We start from the raw sequence: 24,843 nt of genomic DNA on the forward strand, positions 1-24,843 counted from the left end.
AATGCAGATCCCATAAGTACAGTAACTCTCATTTTTATCCTCATTGATAAATGTTGACAAATCTCTATGTGGTTCTGTGGTGTAGTGGTTATCACGTCTGCTTTACACGCAGAAGGTCCTGGGTTCAATCCCCAGTGGAACCATTATTTAACAATTTTCACCTTTTTTAAGAAATCAAATAAGGCTCTGAAAGCTCGAACGTTTCCTCACAGGTAAATAATACAAGTATCAATATCATAAACTTACGGTTGTGTATTCAAAATAATACAAGCAGTTGTCTGTAAGTATGAACCATCTCCTCTTCCACGTCTTCACTCTGCCGCCTGCACGTAAACAAAAGAAAAGAACAAAATTATGAATTTCAGATGAATTGGGTGCAGGTATGCTCGAACTCCAAGGGTCGAACTGTGAGGGGCCACCAGGGGCGTAATTCTTGACTACCTCTCACGTAGCAGTGCTCTTACACAAGATACCGAAACGCTGTTAGTGTTCTTATGTTAAATACTGAAAGGCTCTCTTAAATGTCCGGAAAAGCTGTCACATTTTGTACGGAAACACTCCCTCACAACTCAAATCCTCTCACAAGCTGAAATGATCTCATGATATACTGAAAAATTATTCACCCTCTATTCAGAATGACTCTATTATGAGATATTAAAATACTTGAACACTTTTATGAAATCCTCACACATCGTACTGAAATTATTTTGTACTGAAGTTCTCTCGACCTCATTTACAGTATTTTTACGTCTGAAATCCTCTTTTACGTTACACTGAAATGTTCTCCTATAATGTAAAAACTCACTCTCTATTCTGAAATGCTCTCATATATTGAATTACTCTTGCAATGATTTTCTGAAATCCTTTCCCATATCGTAATGAAATTCTTTCACATTTCAGAATGAAATGCTGTCATATGTTTTCGACCTCATTCATGCTCACAGCTGAAATCTTCTCAACACACTTTACTGAAATGTTCTCATATATCTTCTTGAGAATATGTGTGTCCTTTTACCTTCCTTCATACCAGAACCCCACAAAGTTGTCCGATGGCGCTTGTAGTTCCAGTAATATTAAAAGCAGCCCTTTATTACGATTTTTTTACATACAAAGCAGGCTGACAAATATTGAGAAAAACTTGCAGTCACAAGTGTTGAGTTATTTCTCTTTGGTCAAGAAATAATCTTCCCATATGCCTGCATCAAGTACTAATAGTAGATTATTTGGATTAGTGGATATTTTTTGATGTAATTAACCTGCATAATAGAAAACAACATTATGGCCTGACACTATACACAGTCTCTCGCATGCCTGCCGCAGACTCCACCAAGCTGCCGTTAAACTGATGTAATCAATATGTAATGTTCACTTGACCCAGATTTTTCGACAGTGGTGTGAACTCAACGCAATATGAGGAACATTTTATCTTTGCTGTGACTTTGACAAGCTCATATACAAAATAGTGGAATTTATGATAGAAATGTATTTTCCTCGCTGGACATCTACAGTGCGAGTCTATCCCTTTTTTTTTTAAATCATAAATCCAATTTTGGTGGCAGTTGACGACTGTTGAGTGACCCCTCCCACTTGTGTGCTCTTGTGCATCACTGAAACCCACTGGCTGATAGATTGAAACACAGCAGGATTCTCAGGCCTGCTACCGTGCGCTGTGATAGTATTTATCATACTGCGGTGGGACTTGCGATTCATTCATTCAAAAAAAAAAATCCCAAACCAGGCGGCGTCCCCTCTGATGCTCTTCATTTGAAAATGCAATCCCATGTTGGGGAAAAGCAGGACCTAACTTGCTGATCTGGCAAGTGCGTTTGGCCGGGGACTGAAAAGCCGGAGCCAGGGAATGTAGAGGAAGCTGGGGGAGTGGGTGGCGGAGTCAGGATAGCGAGGCCAACAAGGCAGGACCAGAGAGAGAGGATAATAAAAAGGAGAGAAGGTCTCCATTATTTCTCTACATGAGCAGCTACACAGCAGTGGGCTCACATTCCACACAAGTACATTTTCCAAAAGCTTCTGTGATGTGTGTGTGTGTGTGTGTGTGTGTAGGGGGTGGGGTCTGGATTGTCCTCCAATAATACTAAAGATGAGATGTCCCAGCCACGAGATCTGTGTCCCTTTTTTTATGCAAGCTTGAAGAACACTACATAAAACGTGGCCTTTTAGTCAATATGCGCAGTGTCCTTAATGTTGTTATATAATGGAAAAGAAAAAATAAATCATCATAGCTTGTGAAAGGCTAAGGTGAGAGAATGGCACTTTGCATGGGTGCTCCTCTTTGCACAATATCACTGCGTGGGTTGTCCTCCTACAAAGGAAAGTTAATGAAAAGTCCAGCACCGATTTGGAGACATTACTGTTTAAATGATTCTATTATCTCTTGCAATTTGGTTTATATCGCAACGTTTTGCAATACAAAAGGGACGAGAAATTAGGACAGCATTTTTCATCCTTGAGAGGACTGTGTTTAATGTGTTTTAACGCCAAAACGATTAATCGATAACTGGGCAACTCTCACATGATAACCATTTTTTGATCATCAATTAATGGTTTTGTGAATACATTTTCTATCGATTCAATGATTAATCGATAAAATAATCGACTGATTAAGCAATACAGAAATCAAATAACATTACTGTTGAGAAGCTGAAATTTGGAGCATTTGGGTCACTCTAAATTGACAAATGGTATCCAAACGATACATCGATTCTCAAAAATTTGTATTGGTTTGTTTGATAGTTGATTTATTTATTATTTTGTGATATATTATTACAGGAAAACACAGATCGAAGTATCTACAAGTGACCTAATAGAACCAAACAAGCGGTTACAGTTGTCTTAACAAATCAATTTAGAGAAGATTCATAGGGTTTTGCGATTAGCCCGTTTCATTCATTCTATTATTTGTCCGACCATTTTTACCCACCGAGCTTTAAAAGCCAGCCTTCTCTGTCGGGGTTGAAGAAAGTGTGTGTCAGATCATTGCCGTCATCCTCCGGGATTTTAAATGGCTCGTTTTTGATGCTGTCGTAAAGGTTCTGCAGAAAAACGCAAAGGGGGGCAAAATTTTTCAGAGTTGAAAAACTGCAAACAAAAGGCTCATTGATGACAAGGAAGGCCACTGTCGTACACAAATAAATGCTCACCCTGAGAAGCTCCTCTGGCAAGTCTCCTCCTTCGTTGATCCCTCTGTTCATGGAGATGAAACGCTCAACAGGGGGCTTGTCTCTGACGTTGGGGTTATGGAGGCTGGTATTCAGCATGATGATTGCAAATGATAGCACGTAGCAAGTGTCTGAAATAAGTCAAACGTATCATAGATCTGTTTCTGTTCCGGCCTTAAAGTCCCTATCCCATCGTTTGCTAGTGTCTGCGAATGTAGCGAATGTTGCATTCTCATCAGTTTTTTTCAAGGTCACAAACGCTCACTGTATTGTCACAAAACAACAAGAAAAAATAAGACTTAGCAAACGCTTGGCGAAAGTTTGCAACTTTGACTGAAGCCTCACATAAACACACAGTTGCTACCTTCGCCAACACTTTAATTCTCCTGCTGTAAGGCAACGTAGATAGATAGCTACATAAATACTAGCTAGCGAGCATCTGTCTATATATTGTAGCTAGCTAGCATCTATCTCTTTAGCTAGCTATCTGTCTCTCTAGCTAGTATAGTTCTCTTGCAGACAGATGCTAGCTAGATAGCTACATAGATGCTAGATCATTAGCTACCTAGATTTGTCTAGTTAGCAAGATACATCGTAGCTAATTAGCTGGATTGATTTTTGTTAGCTAGAGAGCTAGATGCTAGCTAAAGCCATAGACGCTAGGTAGTCAGAGAGATGGATGGATGGATGGATGGATGGATGGATGGATGGATGGATGGATGGATGGATGGATGGATAGATAGATAGATAGATAGATAGATAGATAGATAGATAGATAGATAGATAGATAGATAGATAGATAGATAGATAGATAGATAGATAGATAGATGTAAAGCACTTCCCTCTGCTTTGCCTCCTTATGTATGCAAAATCAACCTCGTTCCCACTAAGACATCTTCAAATATTTACTAGTGTGTTGTTGTTACTGAGTTAGTCACCAGACTGTGTTCTCACTCATCCCGGTTGTGTCTTTGTGAATAATGGATGTAGCGGCTCTTTGCTTGCTGCTCATCGTCTGCTAGAAGCTGTGATGTTGTGTGATGTTACTTAAATCTGCTTGATCCTTATTGAGCCTTAGTTCCAGCTACTTCGCTTGCCGTTGTAGATGCAATTTCAATAGCTTTTGCCTTATAGAGAACTTTGTTGTCATGTTTTCCAGCCTACTGGATCTAGAGGTTGCTTGTGAAGAAGCAACATATCCAGAAAGTATCACATAGAATCGTGCAGTTTTTGACACAGTTTTTGCTTTCATTCAATGGACATTGTGTAACTACTGTACAGTACGTCTCGTGTTTGCTATATGGCCACCCTGGGGCAGTATACGGTTAAAAGTTAGTCCTCAGTAAGCTGCAGTATTATGAGTTGTTCTCTGCATTCAGATCATTCCAAAGGGTTTGCATACTTTTTCTTGCGACTGTTTCTAGTAGCATGGAGTGTGTCTGACCTGTGGACTGGAAGACCCCGGGGTTGCACTGACAGTAGCGCGAAGCAAAAGCTTCCATCATGCGGTCGATTTTCTGAGCTTCACCTGGCAAACGGAAACTCCATAGGAACTGTCTGGAAGGCAAACAGGAAGTGAGTTGGCGTCACGAGCTGTCAGGATGTGTTTAAGGACATATATTTTTCGCTGACCGTAGCGCTTGGACGAGGTTGAGGTCAGCAAACTCGTGTAGCTCCACAAAAGCCTGCAGCACCTTGATGTTGAAGTCATCCCTAATGAACGGAAAGACACGCTCCATGTGGGAAAACAAAAACGCAATCCATATGCAACCAAGTAAACAGGTGTTGAAACGGGGCCTTTCTTCAGCATTCCTGTTGTGATTACTAATTTATTCGCACAAGATGCTGCGAGGTGGCGTGTGGAAGCAATTTAAACAGCTGGCCTATGCTTAGCATTTCCAACCCCCTCAAGGCATCGGTGCATGTGCCAGACTGATGAAAAACAGCTAAAACCAAATCCACACATTGCGGTTTGTTGGGGCCATTAGTGGGTTCCGCGGTGAAACCTGTGCTTCGTTTACACCATAATCCACCATCTTCTTTTTTGTGTGTGTGTGAGTCAAAGAGTTTTTCCTTTCGAGCAAAGTTCTCAGACAAGAACATTCTTCAATTATTTGGACGGGGCTTGTTCTGCCTGAATGTATGTGCGTGGGCTTTGTTCGTCTTCGTTGTCTGCAGCAGGACAAAAGCCAGGAACAACTCTATCCTTTAGTCAACTATTAATACATTAATCCCAAAGAAAGGTGCATATCAAACAGAGAAGTGAATTGTGAACCATGAAAGAATAATACGTTTTTTTTGAGGCAGAACAAAATTCCAATTAAGTACTATGTATTAAAAATAAATAAATAAATAAAATAAAATATATTAAAAAATATATATAAATATATATTTAAAAACATGAACATACAAGGAATACTTTACTGATTTAGCCATTGTATTTTCAGCAGTAAAAAGTTAATAATTTGTCTGTAATTTATTTGGTACCTTCATTATTTTTCATGTAATGCTTAAAATGCATAAAAATGCATTTTGCCACTTGACGTCGACTAAAACTGATATGCTCAGAGATCAGTTAACAACCAGCCATGGCTCAACTTGCATAGGTCACATGACCAAATTAGCTGAGTTGTGATTGGTCATTCCCTGAGCAACTGTGATGTAATTTTAAGTTGACAGCAAATGGCAAAGTGCAAAAGTATTAATTGTGCTTAAAAAATATGAATATGAATTTAACTATCGACAAACTGCGGGAATGAATGAATAAGTGCCCCTTTCATAAACCAGCATATCCGGTTGATCATTTAATTCATTAAATGCGTTTGATCGCGTCTATTTTCTTATAACTTGTTTACGTTAGTTGTGCAATCTGTTTCCCTGCTGTTTTCCTCCTCCTCTTAGTATAATGATAGGTTGTTGCCCCATGCAAAAGCCCAATTACTGATAATTAGAGAGTGTCAAGCCTCATTCTGGTTTTTGTATGGTAGGTGGCCCCTTTGATGACGGTCCATGAATGAAGCTTTTCGGCAACCCGGGGCCCCCCCTGTTAGGTCGCCGCAGTCTATTATCAAACGTGCGCTTTTATTGTCTCAGCTCAGACAAACTGGCTGGGTATGAGGTTTCGCTTGGACCATTGGGACAAAGTTTAAGTTAGCTCAAGGAAGCTAGCGAGCGCGATTCTCCTTCTCACCGTTCACCGAGGTAGTCTCCAATGACGGTCTTGTTGAGCCCCTCGCCTTTATACAGGAACTGGGCGATGTCTTCTGGAGTGTGCTGGAGGAGATCGTTCTCCAGTAGGAACTGGATTCCCTGGAGAGGGGGAGGGGAACGAAGGGGGTGAGTGCTAACATGAACCGTTTTAAGGTTCATTGGAGCTTCTGAGTAAGATGAAAAGGTGAGGATGGTGAAGAAGAAGAAAAGTACCTTTTTGGGGTCCATGTTGAATTTCTTCCTGCCCATTGCGATCTGTTTGTTTCTCTGGGATGTTTTACTGGAAGAAATGTTGACATGGACAGTTAGGGAAACGATTGATTGGTTGGTGGACGGACTGTAGTTAAAAGATTGTGATCCCGTGCTCACTTCACATAAATGTGAAAGAGTACCTCGTCTTGAGCATCTTACCTCTCGCCGACACATGTCAGCTGCTCGATCTCTGTCATGACTTCAGCGATCTCAAATTTCAACCTCTGTGAGATGGACATATTGATATGGATGAGTTACAGTCCATTATTACTAATGAATTACTTTGGTAATATAGTAATCACTATTTTTTTTTTTTACTTTAGTATCAATTAATTTGTAATCAATTACGTAACTACTTTAGCAGCTAAAGTAATCAAGTATCTTTGTACCTAAAATTATCAATTACTTTAGTCCAAGTAATTAATTATTTAGTACGTTAATGCTATAGTACAAAAATTTTTATTAAAGGATCAATAATTACTAATTAATTACTTTAGTACCGCAAGTAATCAAGTACTTTTGTACCCAACGTAATCAATTAGTTTATTTTAATCCAAGTAATTGATACATTTAGTACTTTAGTATTATAGTAATCATGTTTTTACTTCATTATTTATTTGATTGATTTACTACTTTAGTAATATAGTAATCAGTATTTTTTTTCACTTTAGTATCAATTAATTTGTAATCAATTACTTAACTACTTTAGTAGCTAAAGTAATCAAGTATCTTTGTATCTAAAGTTATCAATTACTTTAGTCCAAGTAATTAATAATTTAGTATGTTAATGCTATAGTACTATGTTTTTTTAATTAAAGTATCAATAATTACTAATTAATTACTTTAGGACCGCAAGTAATCAAGTACTTTTGTACCCAAAGTAATCAGGTAGTTTATTTTAATCCAAGTAATTAATAAATTTAGTACTTTAGTATTACAGTAATCATTTTTTTACTTCATTATTTGATTAATTTACTACTTTAGCATGTATAGTAATCAATTACTTTGCTATACATTAACTAGTTATCAAGTACTTTAGTACTTAATAACCTAAAGTAATTAATTACTTTAATAACTCATTTATTTAGTACCAGCCATTTTCATATGCTCCTTCAATCAAACAGTTGAAAAAAATATAAATAGGCACCTGTGATCGAATATCTGGACTCTTAAAAAAAGAACGTAATTGAGTGAGTAAATTAATTGTTTATTTATTGCTGCACTACTAGACAAGACAGTTCACAGATTTTAAACCAGATCACAGTAAAACGTGTGACCTGTTGCAAAAAGAATGTCACGCAGAGATTCACACACACCTCGATGTCGTCGAGAAGCTCTCTTTTCCTGCGCCGGATGTTGCACAGCTCATCCCTCTCCTCCTGGGAGAGATCCTCGGGAACTGAAACATATGATAGAGAAAACACCGCATAAGCGCTCCCGCACTCCTTCGTATCCAGTTCACATCCTCCAGCGCGCACGTGCGACAACACACAAAGATCAAAAAGCAAAACGCGTGAAGTCGAGGGAAAAGAGAATCCAATCTGGCACCTCGGAGCTGCAAACGTTCATGAAAAAAAGTCTTCCGCCGCCGATTGCTGCTGCTTCACTGACTGTTTCACCTCGTTTTGATGGAGCCGGGCGCATCACGAGGCAACATCTTCTGTCTTAATTAACTCGAGAAAGAGCGAAAAGGCTTTTAATTAATTCACTTCAAAGTGACTTGGCCCACTCCTCCTTCTCCACTGGGCCCCAGGGATAATTCTATTAATAAAACCAATCCAGATTAGTTTTCTACAACACTGGATTGTGCGATTTAAGTTGCAGCTCCAGGAAAAATATGAGAAAGCAGGAGGAACGAGTCACTTCTTGATGGCAATCCATCCTACTAAGGCACATAAGTATGTTTGATCTTGCTTCATTAGGCTGGCCTGGCAGAAATCTCTCCGCAGGGCTAATATCGCCTACATGTTGTAGGGGAAAATAACCTCACCCCTTCATCTTATCCTTACATGTAGTTCACTTGTCATGTACTTATAGGATGTTATGGAAACAAATCAGGAACATTCTGTTATCAATTTATGAGCCAAAGATTAGGCGTCAAGTATAATAAAAAATAACTGAATATCATTTGATTGTGTTTGGAATGAAATGCATTCGTTTGGATTGCACTTCTGACATATTTAATTTATGTGGACACTATGTAAATGGGTGAATAATCACAGGGAAAAAAGTCAACCAAGTCAGGTGATTCAACTTTAAAAATAGGTCAACTTCAATTACCTCACATTTCTGCCAGAAAAGTGTTTGAGCCACCAGTTCCCACATGAACCAATCACAGCTCACCCGGTTTTTCGTTTGTGCCCAATGAATTTACAAACTGAAAATAATTTAGTTATTAAAAATATTACGTTTTTACTGCCCTTATTGCTCTATTCCTGTTTTTTTTTTTTATTGCCTACCTTATTATTTTCTCGATTATGAAATGTAGTCTGCTCGGAGAAGTGGATAAAATAGGAATTTCATTGTGTGGTATTACTATACATATGACAATAAAACTTGAATCTTGAATAGCACCCATATTTACATAGAGTGAAAATGCTAAATATACTGGTATACAACTTTGTGTGCAATAAAATTAATCACACTGGATTAAAATGTTTTAAAGTTTTGTGTCACCTTAAGTCACTGAAGTAAAAGTCATTAAAAAAAAAGTCCAAACTAGTTAAATTTGAGCATGTTTGAGCTTGGTTCATTAAGTAAAAGTGGCACAAATCTCTCCACAGGGCTAATATTGCCTACATGCTGTGGGAACCGATATAGAAAAAAAAAAAAATCACCAGTTTTCATCATTCCCCTCAAGATAAGGAAAACAAGGTCACTCACTCAGAGGAAAGCATTCATCCCACTTTTACTTTGACTGCTTGTTAGGAGAAGACTTGCCACACATTTCAATGACCTCATTGACCGAATTCCTGTGTTTAGAGTCAAAGAAACTATGGGGGGGGAACAGCTGTGGGATTTCCTGTGCGGGACCTACATTGAAGATGTGTTAAATTTGGGACCGTGTTTCTTTTTATTCCCATCTGCCAAGTAAGCGCCACGACAGAGGGAAGGGAAATAAAGATGTTCATTAGCGGTTGTTTCCGTCGGCAATTTTTCAACCGCACGAGTGTGGATGATATTAAAAGTCAATTAAGGGCTCATAAGAGAAATCATTTGAATGCTGTTCATAGTTTTTAGGGGGGCTTCCACTCCAACTTTGTGTAGACCCTTCTGGCCTAGTCCATTAAATGAAGCAAGTCCACTTTGGCCGAATTGTTTATGATCTGCAAATATCTATACATATCTATGATAGTGATTCTTTTAATTGAAGTTTAAATGATTAAAATAAACAGAAATGCCAATTAATTTATTCAGAAAAAAAAGCGATGGTTTTTTTTGGAGAGAGAATTATGTAGACAAGGCACAAGGGTTAAAGAGGTGAAGTAAGGTGCAATAATACTGACCCATTTTTTAGCAGAGGATAAAAAACATATTGCTGTGACTACTGTTATAGTATTTGTCTACATGTGTTGCTTCGCCATTGGTGTTCAACGTGGCATTCAGATATCTGTTGCTCAAGATTCTAAAAAGCTGTCAAGGCTAATCGTTAGCTTCCTTTATGTGTTAGCGCTAAGATGAAGTGGCAGAAAAAGTACAAAAAATAAATTGCCAGCTAATTTCAAGCATTCTGACTAACAAATGTTTTCTTTTTATATTACTTCCCCTGGTTAATGATCAAATCAAATCTTTCCAAACCTTTTCTCCAAATCCCCACCCATTCCAAAACAAAATGTCTTATGAATATATTAAATTACATGATCTCTTTTAGTGTGTATATTAACGGTTAGCAGAAAATGTTAGTATTATAACCAACATATTTTCATCTATTTGAGGCTGAAAAATAAAATGTAACAGTAATCAGTCGGCAAAATAATGGACAATCATGTCTTACTGATTATTTATACTGTACTGATGATGTGAATCCTGTATGCCCGAGGCACCGCATTAGCTAATGAGCTAATGTCTCTTCACGACAACAACACACATGATTACAATCTTGATTCATTCCAAATCTAATGAACGTTCATGTCATAGAAGACCACCGCCATTATTATCCGACCGCTCCCATTATCGTCCAAGCCAGGCCTCTCTTGACGGGATCTTATTGGTCTTTCCAAACTCATAAAATCGACTGTACAATCGGCACTCACATCTTTGCCTCGTGGATAATCTTGTTTGGAAATGGTGCAGGGGCTTTTCTGCAGCGGTGGTCTGCCAATTCCATTATTAACGCACTTTCATCAGCGACCTTCCATGACTCATTTCTTAATTGGGTTTCTCCAAAAAGCAGCGAAGAAGGTATAGAACTAACAATACCACCGATATTTTTTCCACAAAATTCTGTTAGGAGAACATCAAATAAAGAATTCAATTATTACCAAATCCATAAAATATGAAAAGAGTAAATCACTTTTTGGGCTGCATTGTAATAGTGGCTTGAGCGAGCCCAGAAGATTTAATGTCCCATCATGTGTCCAACCACACAAGAGGCTCCAATCGTAATCTCACCCGCAACCCCCCCAAAAACAAATCCCCCTAAATCTGCTTTTAGGAGTAAATCCCCTGCCTCCATGTGCACCCGAAGCCAACGAATGTCCCCCAATGAAATTACCCCGTGGCTTTAACTGCTGGGATTTAAATGAATGCCCCCAAATTTTAACTTTCATAACTTTCACAGAGACGTTTGTCTTAGTAGATTGTCCGAAATGCAAATGAGCTTCAAAGCTGGCAGCAACAATCCACCGTTGTAGGAATCAATCCACTTTCACTTAAGTGATCTAAAAATGACTATTTACTACTTTTAAAATGTTTGCTTGGCAAAATATGATGACAAGCAAAATAATTCAATATTTTCCTTTAAAAAAAAAAAAGGAAAAAATAAGCATTAATATACTCCATGAACATATTACAAACTACAATTGTTTTTTGTGAGGCGACAGGGCTGAAACAGAATGATGGCGTTTTCGTTCAACTGAATGGGGAAAGATTTGATTTTATTTATTTTAACAAAGAACTATTCCATTATGAGACTTTTCACATGACTAGTGGAGCAGCAGTAGAACTGAAGTAAAACATTTAATCTAATTTAATCATATTTCCAGACGGAACCATCAGAACATTCCTCCACTGGCTGCATTTAATATGTATAGAAGTATAGAACGTGTGTGTGTGTGTGTGTGCGTGTTTCCTTAATTTCCAACCAAATAATCTGGATTATGACATCCCTACTTTAAATGTAATTAATTTTGTGTCTTTTTGTAATACATTAATATGTATCCATCCATTCATTTGCTATAGCCGCTTATCCTCACTGGGGTCACTGGCTTGCTGGTGCCTATCCCAGCTGTCTTCAGGCAGTAGGCGGGGACACCCTGGACTGGCTGCCAGCCAATCAGAGGCCAAACAGAACCGAACAATAAATTCATATGTATAAAACAAGCAAAAAAAAACTAAAGCATATTTGTTTTCATTTTAAAAGCACTGATATTGGACGATTAAATTGGTCGACCGAATAATCGTCATGTAAAAATAATAATAGTACCGTGTGTACCTTCTATGACATTTTTCTTTGGGAGTGCGCTGTGGAATTTTTCTAATGTAAAATGCAGTATGTACCTTGGCTTCGGTCGGGAAACATTGTTATGGAGCACATGGAGCTTGCAGGAAGTGAAAATCCCACGCTCACTTAACATGGGCTGCTGTGTGACTGCGAACGTATTTAGCCATGGTTCCCTGATTTTGTTTAGCGACTTAACGTACTGTAATGCTGCAAAAAAAAAAAAAAAATATGACCCCTGTTGCTCGGCTTGGCAATACAGCAAACAAGTGGGTCTCTAATCTAAAAGCCACCACTTCCCCCCCTCAATGCCTCCCACTGTATAAGCATTCACATTACAGCGTGGGTCGTATATAGACTGACAGACGTGTGGTGAGACGCACACAGACTCGCAGGAAGGCCAGCTGGCACTAATCCCACACACACACCCCCTCCCCATCCCCCTCCCTCTCAAAGCCCCAATGTGAGCGGAAGTGTGATGTATGGCCGGCCTATACGCAGATGTTGCAGCTGCCTGATTCTAACCTACTTAGCCTTAGCTGGATAAAAGGAAGCAAGTGGAACATCAGATAGGCCGCTTGATGTTGTGTGCAACTCAGGGTGTTTGGGCCTGGCACCACATAGCAAAAAAAAAATCAAATAAAATGATGAGATGTCATCATAATGGAGGAGGTGGAAGTTATTCATAGACCTGCAATGCTGGCAATGATGGTGCAAGGGCTGGAGGAGTGTAAATGGCTGTGAATCTAAATCTTTGCTGTGCATAAATATTGCTTCTTGTACTGACAGTGTTTTCTTGGATGATGATTTGTTGATTGTTATTTTTAAAGCACTTTAAAAGATGACATTTTCAACAGCTTATGTTTGACGATAATTGCCAAAAACACGGGAAGACTAAGAACCATGTAATGTGGAATGATGAACCGTTTTGCTTGATGCGCGTGTGCATATATATACAGTATATTTAAGGGTGGGGGGGCGTAGCGAAGACGGTGCCAGTAACCTCATTTTGAGCAATGAGGTGCCCCTCCCCCACATGATAAAAACTACAATGCCATATCCAGTATAAATGTGATGTGCAATTAGCTAGCTAGCTATGCTCAAACTCCAAAAATGCATTTTCCCTTTAGCTAATCCGCTGGCGCCTTTTTTCCTTTCCTTTTTTCCAGCCTGGAGTGTGTGCACTTCAGAAAACACAGTAGACTAAGAAGCGGAGAATTATTCTTCTTTAGAATGTATTTGAATTAAATTTCTTTCATTTTCAAGAGGTCAACTTGACAGCCATCATTTGGACTGGGACGTCGGGCTAGCATGGCTTCTTTAGAGTGCCATGTCGTCTGTCGTAAGTGCGTGCACATTACAGCAAAAAAATTAACTCAGTTAGACTATTATCGTTACTTCTTGTGGCCGCTGAGTTCGGAAAACCTTGCAACCAATCTTAAAAGGTGATTCGCTGTCAAAAAGACAGAAAAAGCTGGGCGTTTACGTAGTTTTACCGTCCCAGAGCAAAATATCAGTAGCTCTCCTCTTTGCGTGAGAGGAAAGATACGGGGAGCTTCTAGTTTTTGCTTAAAAGACCTCACAGAGGATATGGGGCTCAAAGAAGCTGATTGCTCGGGTTAATCTGCAGTTTTTTGGGGATGGGGACCTCCTGCTGAGGACGCATTTGCTATGGGGGTGGTCCGAACATGATGTCCTCATTCGATCACACATCTGCTCAGCATCAGCGCTATGATAATATATTCGAATCGATGGTAGGATCTGAGAGGTTTTGCCGTTGTGTGTCGGCAAGCCAAAATAATCATCACGGGAGGATTTGATCGGCCCGAGAATAAAACGTGCCGAGGTTTTTTTCTTGGAGCATCTGGACGAGGTTAGGGTCAGTCCAAACATCTTTGTTATGGTTCACTCATTGGTGACCATGCGGGTTTTGGACTCCGCCATCGATCTTTTTAAACTGATTCCTAGCGAATGAAAACACAAGCAAGAAGGCGTGCGACGCCGACAAGTCACATATTTGAAGGATCATTTCCTGACACACACCTCTGCTGCCTACCTCAGGCGTCAGCAGAATGACGGACAGGAAGCAGAATGAATGTAATCATCCGCCAGATAAGATCACTGACATTATTGCGATGTGTATCCAGCTTGAAAAACAATTTTGAAATGCTTTTGCAAGCTCGACAGCAAATGAGTTGTCTGATTTTGTCTAGTTGGACTGGATGCACACTTTGCCCTCAGGGTTCCTTATGCATGGGTGGAATGTCACCTGTGCTGTTTTAAAAAATTGAATGCAAATGTGCTCACCTTGTCACGAGGGAGAATGGAAACATGTTGAATATGAAGAAAGAGCAGGAAATTAAATAAACGTGCGCCAGGAGATTTTTATTTTGAGAAGGATGAGCTGGGTGTTAGAGCAGTTCTCCGTTACAAATAAAATAGCCGACCCCATCAAAAAAATCTCAAACATGCATAGCTGTAGATGTAAAACTGTCTTTAAAAGAATATTTTGAGAACGGATAATTTTTCCTAATCGGAAAATTGTTTTCGCCGAGGCTTGCAACCCTCGAGGATGACATCGCAGTGGGCTACGTTACAGTAGAAGCTCCAAAGTGACACGTCATACATAATTCAACCAACATTTTAGTAAAAATTGCAGTAGCTACAGGTAAATTAAAGATGCTGACAGATTGATCCTGGTTGTCAGTTGGTCCTATTTTCTCATTAGGTTGAAATACAAACAAATCAGATTTTTTTTCTGAAAATACGTAAAAATACGTCTTTGGGACTGAATGTGTTAATTGTGACTTTTAAGCAAGTATGAATGTTAGGTTTATGCTAAAACAGATTTAAAGTCAGTATGCATTACTGTTGTTTAAATATTCTCCACAGAAATAGTTTTTTTACTATTCAGACCTTTAAATATATTTTGTTGGTTTTATTACTTCAATTAAAATAGTAATTTTCCAAATTGACTGTGGAAAATGCGATTTTATTTTTTGGCTGAATTGTCCAACCCTATCGGGAATCATTCATTTTTTTCTGCCAGTGGGCATTGGCCTTAAAAAAAAACAAAAAACATATCAGTTAGGCCCTATAAGGAACTATGTTGAAATGAACCGAGGAGGTTCATTTCAGATATTGCATTGTTTTGCTGCCATCTTGTTTTCAAGGAATAATATCACATTGAATCGAGTAGCTTTATATGGACTAAAATAGAGCTTTTCTGCAATATTGTGGCAACTCTGTTTCAAGAAATTATTCTGAAGTGAGTTGCGAAGCTTCATTTAGACACAAGTAGAGCTTTGCCACCCTCTTGTGAGATCGTGCAGCCATGGATATATATTTTGACATGAGTTGAGAAGCTTAATATGAAGGTCGCGCTTTGGTGCGTAGGAACTATGTTGGAAACAGTCGAGGAGCTTCACCGAGATAAAAATAGTTTCATCGTTATTTTAATTCTGAACAACTTTCGGAGGGGTAGCAAACACTGGCTGATTTTTGCTATTTTTGAGTCAATCTAAGGCAAAATTAGGATTCTCACCTCGGCAGCGGTCGGTACTATTGGTGTAAATTTTGCAGCAGCTTTACTGGAGCAATAAATCCAAGAGCCTACCTCTCTGTTGAGTGTTGCCTCACTCGCGAAGCCATGCCATCCACCTACACGCACACACATTTACACACACTACCATGGTGATGGGAACATGCGGGGAAGCTTTCTCAGCCTCTCTCCTAATCAGCCCCATATGTAGTCTCCTCTCTCAGCTCCTAATAGTAAAAGTCTTTTACAAGCTCCCACTCATACTCAGGCACGTTTACTCGCAATCGCTATCTGGGTCGGTGCGTTTGGCGCACAACATGCGCCATAACATATAGTATATTTAATCTTCTACTGTTGCCCCACAAAGCCGGTAATCTTGGCAGTCAAAAGCAATTCACTGTCTTTGTAAAATCTTCCTTTAAGCCCTTAAACAACACAAGTGAGCTAAGATTGTTGTGTAGTTAATCTCGGTAGACACACAAAGGAGACATATTTTGTTTGAAGACAAGCTGAAAAGACATTTGGATGGAGTGAATTCACTCTGGCTCAGTACTTTTATAGCAAAGCGTTTTTTTTTCTTCCCTGCAGCCGGGCCAAGAACAGACATTAACAGGAAATCAAGAGTTGGGTTTTTTTTGTTGTTTTTTTCCAAACGACTTTAACTTGAAAACAAAGGCGGTCACAAGACTGTATTCATTACTTGAGTGTTTTGTTTCGGAGAGTTATGGATTCTTTTGACCCTTTGTTTGTGCTATTGTTATTAAACGCCTGAGACTCATATGATGCTGGAGCCATTCATTTACCAATTTTGGACCGTTTGTTCTACGAAGTACGTCTGCATAGTTGCTGATATATTTTAGTGTTTATTCTGGAAATGTTTTGCATCAAAAGTTCCAGTAGTGTCGGTACTTGGTATCAGTATCAATGACTACTTAATAGTTGAGTTCTCAAAATGGTATCGGTCTGAAAAAAAAAGCGAACAGGTATTGAAGTCCCTGATTTTGTCGATTAATCAGATTAAAAATGTGTAGTTTCCACTCCTTTATTAAAAAACTAGACATTTTCTCAAATGAAAGTACAGAAAATAAAAACTGTTTTTATATTCGATTACAGATTTGGTTTGTAACATCAAACAACAGGATAAAATGTTGATCATTCTTTTCCAAACGGAAGCACCTTTTTGTAAATATCTTACTTGGATTCAACTCAATGATAATTAGTCTGCTTTACTGGAGGACAAAATAAAAATAATGAAACCTGTTTGTGAGGCTGAAATGCTAAGAATCTGGTCCATTTTAGGTCTCTGTACAATAAATCACTTTAAAAAAAAAAAAAAAAAAAAAAAATATATATATATATATATATATATATATATATATATATATATATATATATATATATATATATATATATTTGTTATTTGTGACTAAATCGAATAATTGTTGCACCATTAATAGATAATTTACATTTCTTTAAGCTACAGTTCATCTGTGTACAGTTCTAATGTATGCAGGTCTACTAAGTAGATTTTCAACATCTGAATTCTGGTCTGTTTTATTGCCACTTCTCCTGTTGGGACTCTATTCTCTTGCGAGCCAGCCTACTCATTTGTGTCTGCTGTTGACTCCATTTTGTCTTAGCAAGATAACAAAGTGAACTGCATACACATGAACCACCATTGGAAATACCAGGATGTCATCTATAGAGCATGCTAGAACTTAGTAGGGTAGACAGTAGACAGTGTCATTTTCTGTCACCCAGCTATTCTCCCGCACTCAGTCCACCTCTAGGGACGAAACTGCCCCAAGTGACTGTCTGGTGCCCTCCCACACACTGCGCACCCACAGCCACAATAAAGAGCGTATCCTAATCACACGACTTCCCCTTCGAACCCAATAATTCCCTCAGAGGCGCAGTGCTAAATGCCAAGAAGTCACCCATACAGTCAGTTGATTCAGGCTTTTACAAAAGCTGCCTTAGGTTTTTCCCAGCAGTTAATTATCTGTTATGTTTAGGGTGATAAGTTCAACTAAAAAAAAAGGCAATGGAAAAAGGTGCACATTAAATTGTGCACATGGGTAAGTGCACCATTAAAAGGCTCTTTCGGGCAAAACAGCAGCTATTCAGTTGTATACGACTTGCTTAAGCACACCTCAGGTAAACAGAAAAAAAAATGCTACTCCAAATTTTATCGTCACATCCAAAACAACATAAACAACAGTCGATATGGACAAGATATCTTATTTGTTAACCTCCCCAATAAATCCGTTTTTTGTCCGAACTATATAACAATCCCAAAGGCAATAAAAACAACAAATTTGTACTCATTTTCTGTTTCTATCATCTGTAAGACAGAAACATTTCCGAATTACTTCTCCACCTGCATCTTCGATTGTTATGTAAACTGTAGCAGGAAACGCAGTAAATTTAAAACCACCAAGGCCAGTCATCAGCGCAAATAAAGCGCATCAGCGCAGTTGATGATTTTATTCAGCATCTAAATAAGATTTGATCACAAAAAACAGGAGGTTTGTGTACTTCCTCCTTTTCGGGACCACATGACTCCCATTTATCGACTGTATGACACCCCCGAAGGGACAATTGTCTTGTTTTTACTGTGGATATAATTGACCTTTTAACTGCAGTAAATAAGAGGGCATGTTAGATGGAAGCACTAACACAACATGGGAAACCTTTCCTTTTGAAACCCAAATTGTGAAAAATTGCTAACTGGCACCAAAAGAGAGTGAGCTAATGCTGGGTTATTTATACCCAGCACATTGTGTTGAGGATCTGACCCTGCACGTTGGGTTAAGATTGTTATCCAATAAGGGGATAAGAACTCCCTGTTTTGGCTTGTTCAATCATCCAAATCAGTTACCAATGTATTAGTAAAGTAAACATGTCCCAGAGTAATACAACTGTAAATACTATTGGTACACTTTGATTCATCACTGACGTCAACAACAAAGCCTGTTAAAACGTCAACTGACACATTTGCCGTTCCTACTGATCACTTTTTAATAGGGGTATGCCAAAAAATTGGTTCACATAAGAATCAAATGATCATTTACTACAATTCAGAAAGTATTTAGAATGTCCCATAATCAATATTAGAGATTTTTTTTTTTTTAAATGGATCCACTTCCTGTCATGATGTCACTATCCAGCAGGTTCTGGAGGTCAAACAAATGTGCTGTTTTGGCTAGTAAAAACACTTCTGTGGTTTTTATGTCATTTTGTTTAATAAACAGTGAGATGACTTTCTATAGTCGCCTGCTACGCACAGTTTCAATTTAATTATAAAATGTTGATGATGGAAAAATTGACTTTTGTTCTCACATCCAAGCATATGTTGCACACTTTTTCTACCCACATCTATAAATAGTGGCAAATGTACAAAACACACTACACTCAAGTATTCAACACATCTGTTGGCAATGATGCACGAAAGCAGCTTCAGCGCCTGACAAATCAGCAAACTGTGATGCGCATGTGAATAGGACAAAATTCAATCTGGCGTGGAGATGCGCAGGAATGTGACATATTTTTGTATCTCTCAGCTGACAGGCTCCCTTCTATAGTGGTGACAAACTTATCGGCCTTGCGATGCTCTGCGTGCCGTACCCCCCCCCCCCCCCCTCCCCCCACTTGAGCAATGTCACGTGACGTGTGCAGCGGTGACCGTGCGAGCAAGTTAGAGACTCCTGATTACTTTAACATTTATGATAAGTTATCTGAATAATTCATTCAGCGTAGGGGCTGTTTCCAGTCTGATCACAAACAACATGTCTCGGCGCTCGCTGACAGCTCGTCACATGATCCACACCGACTACAAGGGTATACTTTTATAGGTACTGCAAGTGGAGTGTTTTTTTTTTTTTTTTGTCTGTCAGAGCTTAAAGTTCCACCATTTCAACAACAGTTGAAGCAGCGCACTTGGATTAGCATCATTAGCATACTCAGCGATGTGCTACATCTAGGGTGTCATACTTTGTCATTATGAATGTTCACAGTAAATTATACCATCATGTGGCACCTTGGTGGCGTAGAACTATTTTGAAGTGAATTTAGGAACTTCATTTAGACAACTGTAGTAGTTTGTTGCCGTCTTGTGGCATCTTGGTATCAAAGAACTATTTTGAAGTGAGTTGAGCTCCACGAACCAGCAAAAAGCAGTTTTGAATATAAAACAAGAGTGCTGTGCCATCGCTTTCTGATTTATTTAACATCTGTGGTATCTGGTGTATTTTAGTCAATAATTCCAAGAAAACAGATCATGTGTCATCTGTTTTGTTTCTACCTTGCCTGCCAGAAAATGATCTCACAAATGGCATGTTTTTCAACATAATTTAGTGGTACCTTGCTTCATGTTCCAATTAATTTCCTTTTAATTTCAAAAGAATTAACTGTTCCTGACAGGGCATTAAAAAGCATTAAATTGTAGTTGGTGATACAAGCAGAAACTGTTGAAGTATCACATACCCCTTAAACTGCTAACTTGTATTATCTCCATTTGCGAAACACTGACTTAGACAAAAGCAGTCCTTTGCCACATTCCTGTGGTATCATTTTGCCAAACTACTTACAGTATATTTATATGAGTTGAGGAGTTTCATTTAGGCTAAAGTAATGAACTGCCGCCATCCTTCTGCATTTTGGTGCCAAAGAACTATGTTGATGTGAGTTGAGGAGCTTCACCAAGAACAATATTAGTCCATTGCCAACATTTTATGGCACCGTTTAACCCTTATAAAGGGAGATCATTTATTTGCAGAGTTTTACTATACGCTGCAGGGCTTAATCCCTACTTGTGAGAAAATGTGCATACTGTCTACAACAATGTATATCATTTTGTTTTAAAATCATGTTTTGATTCAGGATAAACACAACGACGCAAACGCTAAGAAAGAAAACTCCTACCCGCTCAGCACACTTTTTGCTAGGCCTGCGCTGGGAACAATTAAGTGGGGGGTTATGGTGGTCAAGTTCACCTCCTGATTAAATATTTCATCGATTAACTCGTTTTCAACAAGCCCCGAAACAACATCCATATTATTCCACATCCGAAGGTCACTTTCTGCTACACTAAATCTCACCGAGTCTCCAAGATTGTAAAGCCAACCGAGATCATAAATGTCACTCCGCCTTAATGAGAAAAGGGCCATTTCCCCATGCATCTTTAAACATAAGTATGCTTAGGCTTAATGAAATTAGTCAATTCTGATATAGACCTAAATTTCATGCTATACTGTACATCCAGATGAAGGGAGGGTAATGGGGAAGTGGTAAGGAGGATGATGCCTGTCAGCTCTTTGAAAAGTCTCACAGTTTAACCGACAAACTGTTATCAGACCGGAGCCTGTTTGTGTTGAGGGTGGTTGGGATTATCTGACGGAGGATACGAGTGTGTGATAAGTGAGACAGACGGACGGCAGTGGTTTTGGTCAAAGCGACAGCCAGCACTGCCAGAAAACCAAATTTGTTGTTTTTCTGTTCAAATATTACTTCTGACCATTCGTTTTTTGAATTCAAGCATCAGCAATCCTAATAAGGTATTACAACTTGTTATTTAGATTTTATTACTTGTGATGATGAAGTCAGGAATAAAAGAGGACAGATTTCATTTAAATGTGTTTTTCTACATGCGAAATCTAACCAAGTCATTTGACACGTTCGGAGTAATATGAACAAGACAACAAATGTTATTACTGTTTATTGTATTCCATGTTTGAAATGCAATGTTCGTAGAATGAAATTTGGCATTTAATGTTTATTAGAGTAACCCACCGATTTGTTACTTTTATGCTCAAGTCAAAGCCATGTCTACTATCCTTCTGAGACTCAGTCTATTTCTTTGTGTCCACTGTTTAGTTTATCTGGCACTATGTTTTTTTTTTTTTTTTTTTGGACAAACTATGTCTAAGGTAGACACATTAAGGTGAATTCTTTGCACAACCTTCTTGCATTTCTTGTAAAAATTCAGATTTGCTTTGCTTTGAATGGCAGGTCCCCAAGCATGATGTCATCAACACATTTTATGATACTGTATATATTTAAGGATGTAACATTACTGTATGGATTTATGTGTATTTAAAAATTACACTTGTGTTACTTGTCTACAATGACTGTAAAGGGTTAGAGTACAAAAAGTTTAAAAGTTAAAATGGTTGTCAAATATCGGCTATTATCGGATTATTTTTGGTTGATGTTTGAGGTGCCGTAATTGTCAAATTCTATTGGCCAGGCCCAAGGAGAGATCAATTTTTTTGTGTCAAATAGGCATTAGAAAGGCCAGGATGTCCTTGCCTGAGGACACTAGGACTTATAGGTTAATTCGAATGACTCAAAAGATATAGCCCAAACATAATTGGCCATTAAAGTGAGCACAAATGAATAGGCTGGCGTTCAGGAGGATGTACAACTGTTGCACTAAGTTGAAGTGAATGGTCAGAGCTTTTCTAATGGCAAAAAGTTATATACTGCCATCTTCTGGCATCTGTAGTCACTTTTTGTCACGCCCTGTAATATTGATATGTTATTTCAGAGTTTAAGATGTAGGATGTGGGTAAAAAAAAAAAAAAAAAAAACACTCTTTATATCATTAAAATCACGATCCATACTGCTCCATCTTAAGTTCAAAATCCGGCCTGGATATAAATACACACTGCAAATTGGTCGCAAAGTGATTTGCATGACACACTTTCCCCCAGTACTGTATTTGTTTAATCCTCAGTTATCAAGCGACATTCGGTGGCACTGGATTTCATCACCAAACTACAAAGGAGAGAAAGCGTGTTTGCTTGGCAGCCATCCATTTATCTTATCAATTCCACCCAGTTTGCAGACTTCAAATAGAAGATTGTGAGAGAAGGGAGAGAGACTTTAAGCTTAGCAAGGGGGAAAAAAAACGTGGACATTTTTTTTTTTTTTTTTTTTTTTTGCTTTGAAAGGCGCAAACACGGTCACATGCCCTGAGCATGGAAATTGAATTACCTGCAAAGGCGAAAGGAGCTGTTTTTGCATTAAGCTGCAATCATTTTAGTAGTGCATGAATGATTTTCCAGCCATGCCATGGAGCGAGCGCTAAAGGAGGAAAAAACATCCTTACCGTGATTGTCTTCATCCATATTGATTAGAGTGGTGACAGGGCAGTCCTCCTCAAGGTGTGTCCAAATGGACCCTCGCAAATATATATTTTTCCTCTTTTACCAAAATTCTGTCCCCCCCCCCGCACCTCTCTTCGGTGACAAGCCGGTGCGTGTGAAGCTGTCAGACGTCTGACCGGAGATAAGCAGACGATGGCGAAAATGAAGCCACCGCACTAGTGCAAAGTGGCAGCAATCTGCCGGCGAATTGAATGTTAATCAGATTCTTAATTGCGAGGAAGGATGTGTGAAAATGGAAGTGTGTCACCGCGACGAGACTCTTCTCCCCCACCTCTCCGGTCTGATTCATCCACCGCGAGTGTGTTCACATTCGCTTCGCTGCAACCGCTTTCGACGTCACGAAGCCCCGCCCCTGCAAATACGGACAGGCGCGCGCGCGCGCACGCGCTAGCACGCAAAATTCCCAGTTAAAATGAATGAGGGCGTTTTTGAGAGCGCGTCGCATAAAAAGATGAGGTCACTTTATTTCTCAACCAGTTAAGTCTTCAGAGTAGTTTAAAGAAATGTATATTTTCGCTTATGTTTAAATAAACCAGTGTGTTGCATCACTAGCTCTCTTCTGGGGGTTCTCAGTGATTATTAGTCGCTACTTTTTGTTTGGTTCAAAGCCTTTTGAGTTGAGGAGGAGATATTTTAATGGCTGCAAGTATTTATCGATTATTGACAGTCAAGTTAATCTGTAATAATATTTGAAAACCAATTAATCATTTTGAAACTCCATTCAATTCAAAATGGTCCAAATCCTCAGAATCTCGGCCCTAACCGGTAAATATTATCAGGCTTTTCTTATCAACTTTGTTTTGAATCAAAACAAAACATTTGCAAACATTGACTTAGGAAAAAAATGATCAACAATTTTGCCCCTTTTTTTGACATTCTACAGATAAAAACAGAAACAAAATCTTAAGTCATTTATGTTTTGCATTTTCCACACGGTCAATTTGAAATAAAGTACTGTTTTTGTGCATATAAATGATAATTGTTTATCTGACTCATCAATTAATCAACAGCTCAAATGATTGTTAAAATAATTTTAGGTCGAAGCCCTCAATTTTTCATGGACATCAGGACCTTCAAATATTTATGATCATCTCCTGTACATTGGTAAAAAAAAACACCAACAACATACAGTATTTTGCCCCTAATTAAAATGACATATTTGATAAGGACATACAGTATGCTGTCCAGATATCACGAAAAATCCTGCCTCGCTCACCCATCCCTAATATACACCCTCCAATGACATAAATGAGACACGTGACAAAAGAACGTCAGGATGAGGGCGTTTCCGTCACCTCACTTCCTTTTCCCAAACTTTCTTCCATTGTCCCCTGTAGCGTTGCACAATGAGTCCTCAGCCTGGCCCCCTTCCTGGACTTTCAGCTGCGAGCCGGGTCAGGAATCGTCCCTGGAAAAGTGAGCTGAGTCACAAGTTCACATGGGGAGGGACGCACAGGAAATTTTGCTCTAACTGGCATCATGTGCTTGTATAATTGTGCTCGTGCGGAACGACATCAGATCCTACTAATGGGGCTGTGTCTAATTTTTTTCTAACCAATTTCTGTACTTAGCTAGCACATAACGAACAGATTGTTTAATTAATAGTCTTATCTATCAAATCGCCTATCTGAAGCCTTGTGACTGCTTCATATAATAGCATATTGAAGATATAGCTATTTATATATTAACATATTCAGTTTCAAAAAAACTTACCATGAATAGCAAATCTTGGCGCCTATGCGTTGAAGCAACGTGACGACAGCCATAAATTTTCTGCAAATGGCGCTGTACTGCAGTCGAGGAGAGAAAAATTTGCCAATTTTATAACGCTGCTCC

The 24,843-nt window shown here is 38.8% G+C and overlaps 1 protein-coding gene and 1 non-coding gene across 3 annotated transcripts in view; one reads left to right on the forward strand and one right to left on the reverse strand.

Annotated features, from left to right (window-relative positions):
• The window catches only part of LOC148409609 (cytohesin-3), a 28,230-nt gene extending 4,894 nt beyond the window's left edge, over window positions 1-23,336 (reverse strand). The window contains exons 1-10 of one of the 2 annotated variants that reach the window (XM_088438638.1): window positions 22,950-23,336; window positions 7,955-8,037; window positions 6,798-6,862; window positions 6,600-6,666; window positions 6,367-6,485; window positions 4,809-4,889; window positions 4,621-4,733; window positions 3,159-3,307; window positions 2,939-3,050; window positions 247-323 (exon numbers count right to left, since the gene is read on the reverse strand). In XM_088438638.1, coding sequence (XP_088294764.1) covers window positions 247-323; window positions 2,939-3,050; window positions 3,159-3,307; window positions 4,621-4,733; window positions 4,809-4,889; window positions 6,367-6,485; window positions 6,600-6,666; window positions 6,798-6,862; window positions 7,955-8,037; window positions 22,950-22,968 — 885 coding nt within the window. In that variant the 5' untranslated portion in view covers window positions 22,969-23,336. Of the gene's footprint in view, window positions 1-246; window positions 324-2,938; window positions 3,051-3,158; window positions 3,308-4,620; window positions 4,734-4,808; window positions 4,890-6,366; window positions 6,486-6,599; window positions 6,667-6,797; window positions 6,863-7,954; window positions 8,038-8,186; window positions 8,284-22,949 lie in introns of those variants that run through there. The other variant, XM_088438639.1, reaches the window with a different exon arrangement.
• Window positions 71-143, forward strand: trnav-uac (transfer RNA valine (anticodon UAC)). The gene has a single exon. It is a non-coding gene; the product is annotated as a tRNA-Val (tRNA).
• Window positions 23,337-24,843: the final 1,507 nt, after the last annotated feature.

Source organism: Hippichthys cyanospilos, chromosome 17, assembly GCF_059441005.1.
Source record: "Hippichthys cyanospilos isolate Australia breed blue-spotted pipefish chromosome 17, RoL_Hcya_1.0, whole genome shotgun sequence".
NCBI classification, from domain to species: Eukaryota; Metazoa; Chordata; class Actinopteri; order Syngnathiformes; family Syngnathidae; genus Hippichthys; species Hippichthys cyanospilos.